The following is a 13,714-nucleotide window of genomic DNA, read 5'->3' on the forward strand; positions in this document are numbered from 1 at the left end:
TCATAGATCTGTTTGGCATTCCGGACGGAGTCCCTGCTCTGTTTCTCTATCGCCTAAGGGTCCTTGCCCTGAAAAATGTTGAAGACCCCTGCTATATGTGCATCTTGTAAAATAACTCTTTTAAACGATGTTCTGATTATCTGCATCTCTTTCTTGCTGTTCCTATGTGCTGTAGGTCTGTAAGAAACTTAGAAACAGCTGTCTTGATTTCATCATCTGCCAGGATTTTGGCAGTGCCTTCTGAACATCGTCGTACTGAAGTGAAACGAGAATCAATGTATAAATGTTTTAAGCAACTATTGCCAAGTACAATGTTTAGACGTCAGTGCCACAAATGTTATGTTGTAAATTGTTATTGGCAGACCCTTCTTGAGCAGGGCATAAAACATTATCCACTGAGGGAAAATATAACATAAACAGTGAAGTGGCCCCAAACGTATTTTGACCAACACATGAAACTACAAGTGCCATTTATATAAAACTAAGACAACAACACTTTTCAAAGTTTTTCAAATATATCAAAGTAGTAGGTTTTAATATTTGGACTTTTTTTGTTTGGTAGAAGTTAGTGAAACATGTTTAGAGTTAATATGATGAACTACACCTGTCATTACCCGTTACCCCGCTAGGACACCTGTGTGAACTTGAGGGGAACTGCATTCATGCATGGGGTGTGTCCAAAATCACCCCTATACCCTTAAATATGGCAGTATTTGAGGGGACAGCCATTTGTAGTAGTGTCCGAAACCATAGTGAATGTTATTGAGTGTAGGGATGGCGAAAACTAAAAAATGTTCTTGAGCGACCACCGAGCCTCATTAGCCGGTTGAAACCGGATAACCGATTGGTTTAAAATATGCGACACTATTTGAAATAACAGCCATTTTGAGCCGCGCCTGCAATTTCACACTCACACAAACACACACACACACACACACATACTGCACCGTCCTTCCACTCATGTCACTTTTTTACAAGGAGCTTGTATGTAATCAGAGGACAAATGGCTCCTTTTTAGTTTCGAAATGGTTTGGGTACAAGGTGATCGCGTCGAAAATAAAGGCTAGGTCTAGCGTTACACACCACATGTCCCACTGTTTCTGTAAAAATAAACCAACACACATAACGTTACAGTCAGCTCTGGCCGACGGTGTTTTCAGTGCACAGACATGATTCACTCACAGACATGATAAGCCCCACGGGGCTCACCCCACTCGCTCTCTCTCCGCCTGCAAGCACACACAATCTAAAGACACAGGAGACTGACCAGTTGACTGTTTGTTGATGACTTTAATTTTCGACAGTGCTGCGGAGCTTGTGGCCTCTAGGGACGCTAGACATGAAAGTTACAGGTCGAGCGCCTCTAGTGGCCAAAAGTTCTGCAGTGTGGCTTTAATTATCCTTTAACAATTTCCAATTATGTTCAATTAGTTAAAGCATAAGATATCATAAACAGACAATAAGTGTTACCAATTTTGATAATTCTTTTTGGGGCCATTGCATGTTTATGATTCATTGTTTAAGGTCTGAAGGTTGTATTCATTTAAATAGCCTCAGTATAAACAGTAATAAACAGTTGGTGGTTTATGAATGAACGGCAAAATAAACAATGTTTTACAATTTTAGCATAACCAACAAAGCCACCTTGGGCATTTTCCATGATAAGCGGAAGCAGATGTTTGGTCTGAGTTTGCTCTGCAGGGGCCAGTAAAAGAACATGGAAACTTGTTGCAAAAAGTACCTTCCATTGCTTTGAGGACGTAAATTCTCATGTCCCTGAAAATGACCTTGGAAAAGAATAGTCCAAGAGGTAAAAACTAAACTTGCCTAACAGCGACTATTAATGAATATACTGTATATAGTGGATGACACCCCCCCCCCAAAAAACAATAGTTAAGCACCAATTATCAATTACCAATTACCCGTGCAATGCCCAAGCTTTGACAACATATTTTTGTTTCTGTACTGCCAGTAAAGTACAAAAATTAAACTGAAACTCAACTAAATTAATTGGAATATAATCTCACTAATTACTGTAGGTACAGTAGGACTGGCAAGTAATGTCCACCAAAATTTTGCGGTATTATACGTATAGTTGTGCTTGGGGTGTAAAACTAATGTACGTGGTACGCTTCATTTCAATTGTGTGGATATCACTTTTTCTCTACTTGATAATTTTTTTTAAATATGTATATAGACTTTGTGATGAGTAGTGCAACTGCTCATTGATTATAGGAAACAATTTGTTTTTACTTTTTAGTAAAACTGGCCAAGAGGAAGGAGCCATGTCTAAACCTGGTCAATTCACTTTGGATATTGCTTGTTTTCTGGATGGTCACAATGTCCGTCTGATACCATTTATTCGATGTTTGTAGTATGTTTAGCCACATGATGTTCAATGTAAAATCTGGTTCCTGAAGCAAATGCTGAGGATGAACTAAATCATCTAAAATGAGAGACATTGTATGCATTTAGTCCCAAGACCAGCTAGATGGTTCCAGTTAGTAGACTTTCATTATGCCCAGTAGAGCCACAAAGCTATGGCTCTTAGACCCCATTTCCCTAAAGAAGAGTTCAACTGCCAGCGCTAGTCTGCTGAACTGCCTTGCTGAGTCACTCATGGTTTTTCTCAGGCTATATAGAAATCTTCTTCTGCCCTGTCCAGGTGCAAAGATTTAAACACCAATAAGACTTCAAATCATGTCAATTCAGACAGCCAAACTGGAAAATTGTATTAGATGCAGTAAAAAGAGTGTATTTCTCATGGGTTTCTATGCTCAAATGCAGCCTGGTATTATTTAACAGCTTGCACTTCAATGCGGTCCACCCACTAAAACACCTGGCAATGATCTTAGCTGTTTTAAGATTTACTCACAGGATGTCCCTCTCTTCCATCCACTCCAGGAATTCCAGGCGGTCCTGGATCTCCCTGAAGAGACAAAGATCACATGGTCAGAATAAAAGTGCAACTTTGCAGGTGGATTGGACTGGAGTGTTTGACATTTATTGGAAAGTAGTCATTATTTTTGTCTTTCAGTTTGGTGATGCAGACAATAGGCTACACACACTGAATTCGGGAGAAATAATTTTTTGAGCACATTTTTTCATGCATACGATATGGGGAACATTATAACATATATTTCACAAGCATCCTTTTTCATTATAAACAAGATGCTGGACAAAATGGCACTGAATTTGGGGAATCAAATCAAGAAAGCGACCGTGTGTTTTGCAGATACGTCAATCGTCAAATCTTGGCTTCTCATGACTTTGAGAATGTGTGGCACTGAAAGCGTTATTAATGTCTCTGAAAGCAAGGAGTATGATAGACAAGAAGGTGTCTAAGCAAGGAGTACTTAATCATGGCAATTTTGTCAACATAATGATTATAAATATAAGACATTGACAAGCTGCCCATTGGTGCGTGTATTACTTTTCTAGCTCCATTTTAATGGAGTAGTGCATGTTTATAAAATGTCTGAAACCAAGCATATAATCCAGGATTTATCATATAGGCAACCAACAACATGTTGACGAACAGCTTGGTTTAATGTAAGCCATCTGGAAGCCTGGAAAAAGACGGTGTAGATCAGCATGAAAGAGGAAACGATGGTGCAAACCTTTTTATAGCTTTCCATAAGGAGATTCATGCAATTCATGCAATTCTGTCAAATAATACAGCATTTTAGGGTCTTGCGTAGCCTCCTCGAAGTGGGCTTGCCAAACATTCGCAATGGTCCATGTTCACAGTTCAATGAAGCCAATAAACATGTTCAGTTTTCTTTTTTACTGTGAGAAGAACTAGATCAGTACAGACCTTTAGACCAATTCCTCCTGGAAGTCCGTCTTTTCCATCCCTTCCAGGTATCCCCTTGATAAACACACACACACAAATGGCATTAAAGCATAATTTTTGACCACTCACAAAAATTAAGAGAAATTGAGCGATATACATACAGGCTCTCCTGGATATCCAAGTGGGCCAGAAGGGCCTATACTCCCCTTTTCTCCCTAAGAAAGACAGTACGTCAGTTTATGCAATAGAGAATTAGAACACAACAAACGAATGAGTATGCAGTGACTTGAACATCATTAACAGATTTGTTTTGTGAAAGATATTGTTACATTTTCCAATACATCATGTTTCATTCCAACACTATATCAGCAATTTTCAGGACAGGGACTTATTCAATAACAAGATGATGCAAGAAATGCCCCAGCTGTTCATTAGCTAGTATCCCAGAAGGATTATAGATATGAGGATGGCTAAGGAAATGTCCAATGAAGAGCTGAGGCATAGTACAAATCCAAAGTGAGTGTTTCAGTCTTAGAACAAGAGCACAGAGCATTACTGGACAGAAAATTATTTACCAAATGTATCCTAAATGACATTCTCATGTCAACAGGCAACAGGCATACTTAAAACTGTGTTTGCGAGCTGGAAATAAAAAGGGGAAGCTCTATGCTCTGTTTGGAGTTAAAAAAAATTACCATACCACTTGCCCATCTTTGCCTGGTAGTCCTTGTATGCCTTGAGTACCAGAAGATCCCTTGTAAGAAAACATAACATAATGTAAAACATTTATTTTTAGTGTAAATATACATTAAAAAAAAATGATCTGGGTGACTGTAATTTAAAATTTAGTTCAAAGTCAAACCGGTACATAGTTAAACAATGACCGGATCTAGTATTTTAATAGGGGTGTAATAATTTTCGAACCGAACTGAAAAACCGCGATACTGAACTCACGATTCGAATCGCGATACTGTCATTGCGTACCGAACACGCCCCGCCCCCTGCTCCGCCCAGCCCGGCTTAATGGACCTCATATCTTATGTGTACAGTACACTACGAATTCAGTTTTGTAGTCTAACCACCATTAACAGCGCAGTCTCATCCTAAGACGTCATATAACTGACGCTTTTGACCATACGTCAACATCCGCCGTTTTAGGGTACCCTTTAACGTCAGTTAGATGACGTTATCTAATCCTAACCCTACCCCAGACCTAAACCAACCCCGTCACCTAACTGACGTTAAAGGTAAAGCGTCAGTTGGATGACGCCCCAGGATCGTTAAAAGGTACCCTAAAACGGCGGATGTTGACGTATGGTCAGTTGTATGACGTCTTGGGATGAGACCATGTTACCTCGGATAATGACCTGAGAGAGCAGAGCTACCGGGGGAAAGGGATACAGGCACAGATTGGGTTGTGGGAGTTCTCCTCCAAGGCTCACTTTTCCGCAAGGTCCACTTCTGCTCGCCTGAAGATACTCAGAATGATCTAAACCATCTGGGGCTGGAGTCTTCATTCCCCTGGAGATACCCTGCTAACCCAAACCACAATCCGGGATCAGCCTGCCCAGCACATGCACTGTCCTCACCGAAAGGAGGTTGTGCTGAGCCCACAGCAGGAGACGTCTCCCAAGACTAGGGTTGGGTATCGTTTGAATTTGAACGATTCTGATTCCGATTCCGATTCCTTGTTTCGATTCCGGTTCCTAACGATTCTCGATTCAGATTCTTTTAAGAGGCAGGGTCAAAAAAGTTTAGCTAACCTTGCTAACCAACGGTCTTTCTGAAGGAAATAATCCTTTCTGAAGGAAATACTCCTTTTGTCACAAATTTTGCATTTTGCCGAGATTTCGTTATTTTTAGAAAAGTGAAGCCACACTTTGGATCGCCGACGTAAGCTACTCATGTTCGACTCGCGCGGTTATGCCAACACTTCCGGTAGACGCTTCTTCGTTGGTGTTGTTCAGCGGTTTCTTCTTCTGCTCGGCGGACTGTGAATATCGAAACTAGGAATCGAAATTTTAACTTTTGAACAATTCCGGGAAAAACGAAAAGTTAGTCCCGATTCCAATCGATAATCGATTCTCGATACCCAACCCTACCCAAGACCCAATCTGGCACACCCGGGATGGCTTGCCAAGTCTGACTTCGGGTGGCATGTGCCTGCTGGAGTTTCATGAGCGGCAAGTTGTTGCACTGGGGCGGGAAGATCATGCTTGTGTTGTTGTGAAGAAGAGAAGTGCTCTTTTTTTGAAGTTCTATGCTATAACGCACACATCCGGTGGGGCAAACCCAGCACTGGCCATCACCATCACATCCCTAATCTGGGTAATTCTGAATCTTGAGCTGTAAAAGTGTCAGCTCTCTCAATATATGTTTATTATGTGTCTATCCAGTAGGACAGCATTAGGGGTATGTCATTATGCACCACATGCCACAATTGGGGGTGTCTAGTAAGAGGTTAAAACTGACCTTTTCACCTGGTTTGCCAGGTGGCCCGGCTAAGCCTGGAATACCGCTCTCACCCTAAAGACAAAGACACACACACTGAAAAAATTCATTTCAATAAATTCTACAAAAAGGTTGTACAGCCATTGCCAAAAGCATTGGCAGTGACAAATGTTTGTGTTTCGCAAAGTCCTCTCCTTATCTCCTAATAAGTTTGAAAGACTTTTATTGGCCAAAAATTCTCTGCAATATGGCATGCTGGATATCAGCATCTGGGCCAAATCCTGACTGATGGCGATTTATTCTTGCCTTATTAGTGCTCATACTGGATCACAATTTGTGGACTTCTGCTTGTCCACTTGTCTTTGAGGACTGAACACAGTTTGGAATTAAGATTCGGGAAGTTGCCTGGCCACGGATCCAAAATTCCAACAGTTCATTAGCACTCTTGGCTTGTGACATGGTGCTCCATCATGCTTGAAAATGCAGAAAAAAATGCTCCTGGATTGTTGGGAGAAGTTGCCCTTGCAGGACGTTTTGATAATATTCTTTATTCATGGCAGTGTTTTGGGGCAGAATTTTGAGAGTGCCCACTCCCTTGGATGGAAAGCAACCCCACACATGGATCTCATGGTCTCAGGCTGCTCCACTGTTGGCACAACACAGGACTAGATGGTAGAGTTCACTTTTTCTTTTCTGGACAATCGATTTTCCAGACGCACTTGTGGTAACACGATTCTGTAGCCGACTCCTTAGGAGGAGACGGTCATGGTGCTTCTGGACACTCTGGGACCGCCTTCACTGCAGCTGAACTTCTGAACATGGTTCTTTGGTTTCCAATATTCTTTGCAATTTTCTTGCACGTTGAGGCCAAAGTGATTATGGCTGCACCTCTTTCTTTGGAGGTAACCATTGCGAAGACAAGTCTGCTCTTATAATCCAATCAGAATGATAGTGATTTCACCTGACTAGTACTCATTCACATGATTAGTGAAATTACAGTGAAATGTGTGTTTAAAGCTTTTTGCAATTATTTCAAATGCATCTAATCACTCTGCACAACAATGTCAATCAACCCCACAGTAACTGAAGCAGCAAACTTTGCGAAACACAAAATGTATGACACTCCCAATACTTTTGGCCACATACAAAAGTATGTGTGCATTAAACGTGAACTTAAATGTCAGTCACAATTCACAAATATTGACTACAACATGCAAAAAAAAACCCTTGCAATATACATGAGGTTTCTGGGAGAAACTGACTTTGTTCAGGCAAGAAGGTGAAAGATTTGAACCTAATCTTTTGAGATTTTGGATAGCTAATTTTTCCTGAGCTGTCAGTTTGTTTTAGATATCACTTGTTTATGCCATAGGTATTAGATTAATTTGATGTATTTCATTTTAATCTTGAAGTAGGTTTTATGAAATTTTATCCTTGTGATGTTTTGTAAACTAATCTGCATGCAAAAACTTGTAAAACAGGGCTGCCAACTCTCACGCAATTGAGCCAATTCTCACGCTCTCACGCCACACAACCGATTTCTCACGCTGAAGTGTCAACCCGGTCAGTGAAATGCCTGAAAGATGAGTTTATCTATAGATCTACCTGTTGAGCCTGTTGTAGTTATACGGCAAGTTAGTTAGAATATCCGTAATCTAGAGCGAGCGTGCATGCGAGACAGATGTTGTGCTCGAAACCTCGCTGGCAGAGAGGTAAGCATAGGCGTCAATTTCGGTGGGGATGGTGGGTACGCGTCCCCACCAGATTTCGTCATTTTTGTACCCTCTACTTTTGGAAACATTGAGGCACAGATGTACCTAATACAAATAAAACATTTCCAGTTTACTAGCAGAGCAGAGCAACCCCCTCGTTGGAGAAGTCTCACGCCAAGCTAAACTCAAAAGTTGGCAGCTACGTGCCAAAAAAGTAAGCTTATGAAAGCAAATCTGAATATGTGATGACTAGATATGTTGCCATAATGAAAATGGTACATTTAAGGATAAAAGGGACAAAAATCCGTAGTTCCTTACTGCTTCCCCTGGACTTCCCTTTTCTCCCTGATATCCATCAGCTCCACGAGGGCCCTGCTCAAACAGAGATTGAAGAGTAGCGTGATCAAGTGTAGAGGGAAGTTTATAGGGTACGTCTATGACACATATACACATATACACTCATACCTCCATGCCGGGAAGACCTTGAATGCCAGGACTTCCTCTAGAACCTGGGACACCCTTTAATAAAAAAAGAGTCTTATATTAGTCTGACCCAGTCATACAAATGATTATTAAGCTCAAATTGAAAGAAAAAAAGAAATCATAGCTAATGATCTTTTTCGTCCCAATTCCAAGATGTGCATTTATTGAAACTACTATAAGCTTCAAAAGTGACTTGTGTTAAACTTTGTGATGGCCAGTGTTGGGTAAGTTACTCTAAAAAAAGTAATTAATTAATTCAACAGTGTAATTAGATTACTGTACTAATTACTCTCTTTAAAAAGTATTTAATTACTAATTACTTTCAAAATCCCATATCAATCTCAACCAGCTGAATAATACAAGGATAGACATGAATCTGTTTTAATTCTTTCAAATAAATACTATAAAATTGCTTGAATTATCCTTAAACAGACCAAGGTGGAGAAGGTTACATTATAAAAACTGATGTATAAATACTTTTTAACATCAGATAATACATTTTGATGTTAAACCCACTATTGTTTTATGTCTGATCTCGTGACATTTCACACTTTTTTCATACATATTTTACAATAATTCATACGAATTTGTACGCGTGCGGTCGTACAATTTAGACACCTCATAAAATGCATACGAATCGCTGTGAGATCGGATTGATCTATACACAGTATTTACCTCAATTACATCAGAAGTAACGGTAATTAAATTACAGATAAATGAAGAGTAATCCCTTACTTTACATTTTCAAGGGAAAAGTAATTAAATTACAGTAACTAATTACTTAGTACCCAACACTGGTGATGGCAGACGTTAGTGCATCAACACGTGACTTAACTAAATAACAATTTAAAACTAAGTTTTTTTATTTTTTTTATCAATACCTTTAGCTGACTATGTGAATGAATGGCTTTTCCAGCTTGAATAGCATTTCCCATCCACCGCTATTTTAAGGAACAGGTTTATTGTTGCTAGCATGTTACCAAATGTTTGCTTACATCACGTTTAAAAAGAACCAAAGGCTGACGAAAGTAAAACTTTCGTTCTAGTGAGTCAGGTTAACTGATCCGAGAACTGTTTCCCATACAACAATCTAATTTGCGTCTTGTGCAATGCATAATTGGATAAATGGTCACATGTGTTCCCCAAAACCTTAAGAATAAGAATACTGTCAAAGAGTTCAGGACGCAAGTGGTGACGACTTAACTTTGACCAGTTAATCAGTTTGAGATTAAATTAATTTTGGATTATTGCTATTAATAATGAACATCGCATCTGAGGACTTCTTTGTTCTGTTTTGCTTTATTTTTAGATGTCTGATTCAATTGCAGATTCCTTCTTATTACATCATACTTCGGGGTTTCCCCAGGCCTGTACACTAACCCTCATACATAATCTTCAATAATGGTGTTTTCATTCTCCCTCGCATAGAATGACAGATGAAGATTGTACTACATGTTAGCTTGCTTATTTTGGTTAAAGTTATTTACAGTTAGAAATACAGTGTAATCTGTATCACACGAACAAAAAAATATGCTTATAACCACAGATTGAGAACTGTAGTTTGAACCACACAACTTGTTTGCGAATGTTCCTTGAAACTACGGTTTCTGGAAACATAAAACTATTTTGGTAACATGTGAACTTGCGATCTTTGTGTGTACAGTATGTCCTTTTCAAAATACATTTCACAGCGAGCAAAGACCAGAACTAAAACAGCAAGTTCAAAAGATTGAAAATTTCAGATGTTTTATGTCATGAGTATTATTTATTATTAGTGTGTGCAGTCTGAATGCGCCTACGTGAAACATTTGTGCAGACTCCAGCTGGACGATGACACTCATGTCTTTGTTTTTGAGACATAAAATAAACCCCACGGTTTTTAGTTTTAGTTTTGTTTTTTGTTTTTTTTAATTTTGAAACAATATTGTTGACTTGTGTGAGAATATTGCACGCTTCTCTGAGAAGACTGTACACAATTGACATGGCTAAAAGGGAAATATATTCATACGATTATTCCCAATATAATTATTGTATTGATTTAAACAGCTTTACAGTGACTTGACAATAGACATTTTCACAAAAGAGGGTGGAAAAGGTTTTACTTTAACATTGTATTAGGTACATTAACTGTTGGTTGTCTGCAAATGCTATACGTATAATGAAAATATATGAGGTGAAATATGCTTTACTTCAATAAAAACCTGCTGTTTATTGACTAAACATGCAGGCATATGTGCATAATGTGGACATGTGTTCATAAAGATATGAAGACTTGCAAGTATGGCATCCAGGTGTTGTTATTGCACATTCACCTAATTTTCAGAGCTCTTCCGAGGGTCGTTCGTCATTCATGCACAACAATTTTTTTCAGTCAAACTAGCCTAAATCATGCTGAGAAAAACTGCAGCTGCAGTAAAAATTGCAACCCTACAAATGCCCATTAACTAGAGGCGTTTCCTTCGAGGAGGCAAGGGAGGCAGAGCCTCCTCAAAAAATTGGATGAGAAAATAATCTATATTACAAAAATAGAACAAAGATAAAATGACAACTGAACTGAGAGCCCAGTATTGACAATAAATGCAAAGAACCCGTTTGTAATATTAACTTATCCTATTTATTCATGAGATAAAAAAAAAAATAATCACTTCATAAAACTATTAGAACTATTTAAAAATCTTCAAATCATTCACTCATATATTTAAAAAATTTCAAATCGTTCACTCAAAGTTACATTCAAATTGCATATAAATTATATATTATTGCAACTAGTGGCAATGCTGTTTTGTAAATATAAATGACTACACTGCTTTGTTTTCTAAGGCTATGTTCAAAATCTGATTATTTGTGTATCCGATTGGAAATGATTGACTGTTCACATTGTGTATCAACTGTTCGGATCTGATTCGTGAGTTTGCAATACAGATGTTGTCTTGTTTACAACATGACAATGTGTAGCTGCCGCGCTGGACTACTGCGTCTTCTGAGGCAGAAAAAAATATCATGAAATTAAAGCTGCAAGCAGCGATGAAAAGGGCCCTCGCACCCGTGCCGCCACCTCCCGGGGGATTTTAGGAAGTCAGAGCACGGTGGGCAGTATGTAATGATAATAAATATAGGAGGACTATGTCAAAGGCTTTGTATTTGCACACTTCCTGCTACCAGTAGGTGGCGCTATTGCTATAACCAAATATGAGCATGGTCATGTGTTCAGGACAGGACTCTTATCAAACATGTGAAGTTTGGGGCAGATCGGACATTGCGTGCCTGAGTTACTGCAGGCCGTCTGTGGTTGCCTAGCAACATCGGAACTGCAAGCAATATTGACCTATATGACGCATTCATGCACAAATCACCAAAAGGCTGAAATTAGGTGTACGTTTGTCAGGCCGCCAAGGGCACACCTTTCAACGAAAACTCAAGATCTTCGCAATTTAATGTCGCAAAGGCCTTAAGATTACACACACCAAATTTGAAGAGGATCAGATCAAAACTGTAGGAGGAGTTTGTTAAAGTACAACATCAGGAAATTACGAAAAAATGCACAAAATCTAGGAGGAAGTTAAAAATAGTGTTTAGGGCTATGCTTCAAGAGACTTTTTTGTAGGTATTGGGTCCTTACATGTATGTACCAAATTTCATACCTGTACGTGAAACGTAGAGCCGGGCAAAATGTGGGGCCAATAATTTATAGAATTTGCCCCACCCAATGTTAAAAATAGAGCGAACAAAAGCGATAAAAGCGTTTCTTTTAAGAGAAGAAGAAGAAGAATAAACAGAGCAAAAACAATAGGGTCCTCTCACCATTGGTGCTCGGGCCCTAAAAAAAAACCTCATTATTGATCTCTACTTTTGGAACTCATTGTATATTTACTGACACATTTTAGCTCAAATTACCCGACATACTGTATCCTCTTACATTCCGAGCGAATGAGAATACCAGATTTCTTGTAAGGTGAATTTTGTCTTTGACAATTCTATCCAAACAAACTTGTGGGGATGTTCTGGATACTGCATTGAACACGACACGTGCTCAAGTTAATGTGAGGTTGTATTAAACTGTGTAGTACTCACAGGCTTACCATCAGCACCAGCTGGACCAGTTTGACCCGGATCTCCTGTTATGCCCTGCTCTCCCTAGAGAATGTACAAGTGATGCATTGTAAATAGTATTTACATAATTTCATTACACAATATTGATCAAGAACATAGAGGCGTATCTAAATATTTGTATCTTTGCCAATGGGTAACTTTTTTTTAATTAAATAACTTTTCGAGGCCACCATTAAAACCAGTTAACATAGTTTATTATTTCAGGTGCCTTTATAAAAGACTACAATTGAAAAGCGTAAACATATTATATATATAAAATTCAACCTTCCAAAGTGGCTAGTTAGTTAGTTACTCCTGAAATACACATACATTTGATTGGTTAGCGGAAGTTAATGTAAACCCCTGTATATTTATTTATAAATACTTTGCTTTATATAATAATATGTAATGATCTCTTGAATGTGAAAATGATAAACAGTAGGTTATATTTATAATATTGAATAAATGAATCCATATAAATTATAGTAAAGTTATGTAGTAAATCTGTCTGTAATTTCGGGGTATTTTATGGTGATCAGCAGCATGTGTTTTCAAGCATAGGCTTGACCTTATAAACTTCAGACTTGCCTTTTGGAGACTTTTATGTGCAATGCAATGACTTGATGCAATGAAGAGATTATATAAGTTGTTCTGTTGTATAAGTCTGCCAGAGGGGTTGAGGGATAGGCTATATCGTACCTTCATTCCTGGGGTACCTGGCGGCCCAGGTGGACAGATGCAGGGCTCTGGGGTCGGATCAATGTCACCTGGTACATTATCACACTAAGAAAATAGAAAAAAACATTGTTTACTATGCAGCATTTCATAAAACATAAAGCGTCAGACATTTCCTGTTTGTGGCATAAGCTAAACTTGCAGTTTTCAGCAGGACATTCAGCAGTACGGCCCAGTAGCCAAACGACAATAACAGAGACAGCCTACAGCACAACACTGTTGAACCCGTTTCACGACATTAGCCATTTTAAAGTCACCATGAAATCAAAATTGACAAATCTTATTTTTATGGAATATTTCCATGTTTATTTTGAAATGATTTAACTTATATAGTGTTTTTTTTTTTTCATTCATGTACCCTTGTAATCTGTAATAAAAATGGCTTCCCCTCGCGAGGACTCGATCTGTTCTGATGGCATGATGACGGTACAATAATCCCTCCCCTCCA

At 38.8% G+C, this 13,714-nt stretch overlaps 1 protein-coding gene across 1 annotated transcript in view; it reads right to left on the reverse strand.

Moving 5' to 3' along the window:
* col21a1 (collagen, type XXI, alpha 1) overlaps positions 1-13,714 on the reverse strand; it is a 59,231-nt gene that overhangs the window by 31,813 nt on the left and 13,704 nt on the right. Inside the window, exons 8-16 of the mRNA XM_039690459.2 lie at positions 13,231-13,314; positions 12,514-12,576; positions 8,425-8,478; positions 8,278-8,331; positions 6,269-6,322; positions 4,497-4,550; positions 3,958-4,011; positions 3,818-3,871; positions 2,876-2,929 (exon numbers count right to left, since the gene is read on the reverse strand). Of these exons, the coding sequence (XP_039546393.2) occupies positions 2,876-2,929; positions 3,818-3,871; positions 3,958-4,011; positions 4,497-4,550; positions 6,269-6,322; positions 8,278-8,331; positions 8,425-8,478; positions 12,514-12,576; positions 13,231-13,314 (525 nt within the window). The remainder of the gene's footprint in view (positions 1-2,875; positions 2,930-3,817; positions 3,872-3,957; positions 4,012-4,496; positions 4,551-6,268; positions 6,323-8,277; positions 8,332-8,424; positions 8,479-12,513; positions 12,577-13,230; positions 13,315-13,714) is intronic.

This window comes from Pimephales promelas, chromosome 11 (genome assembly GCF_988280905.1).
Source record: "Pimephales promelas chromosome 11, fPimPro1.hap1.1, whole genome shotgun sequence".
Taxonomy (NCBI): domain Eukaryota; kingdom Metazoa; phylum Chordata; class Actinopteri; order Cypriniformes; family Leuciscidae; genus Pimephales; species Pimephales promelas.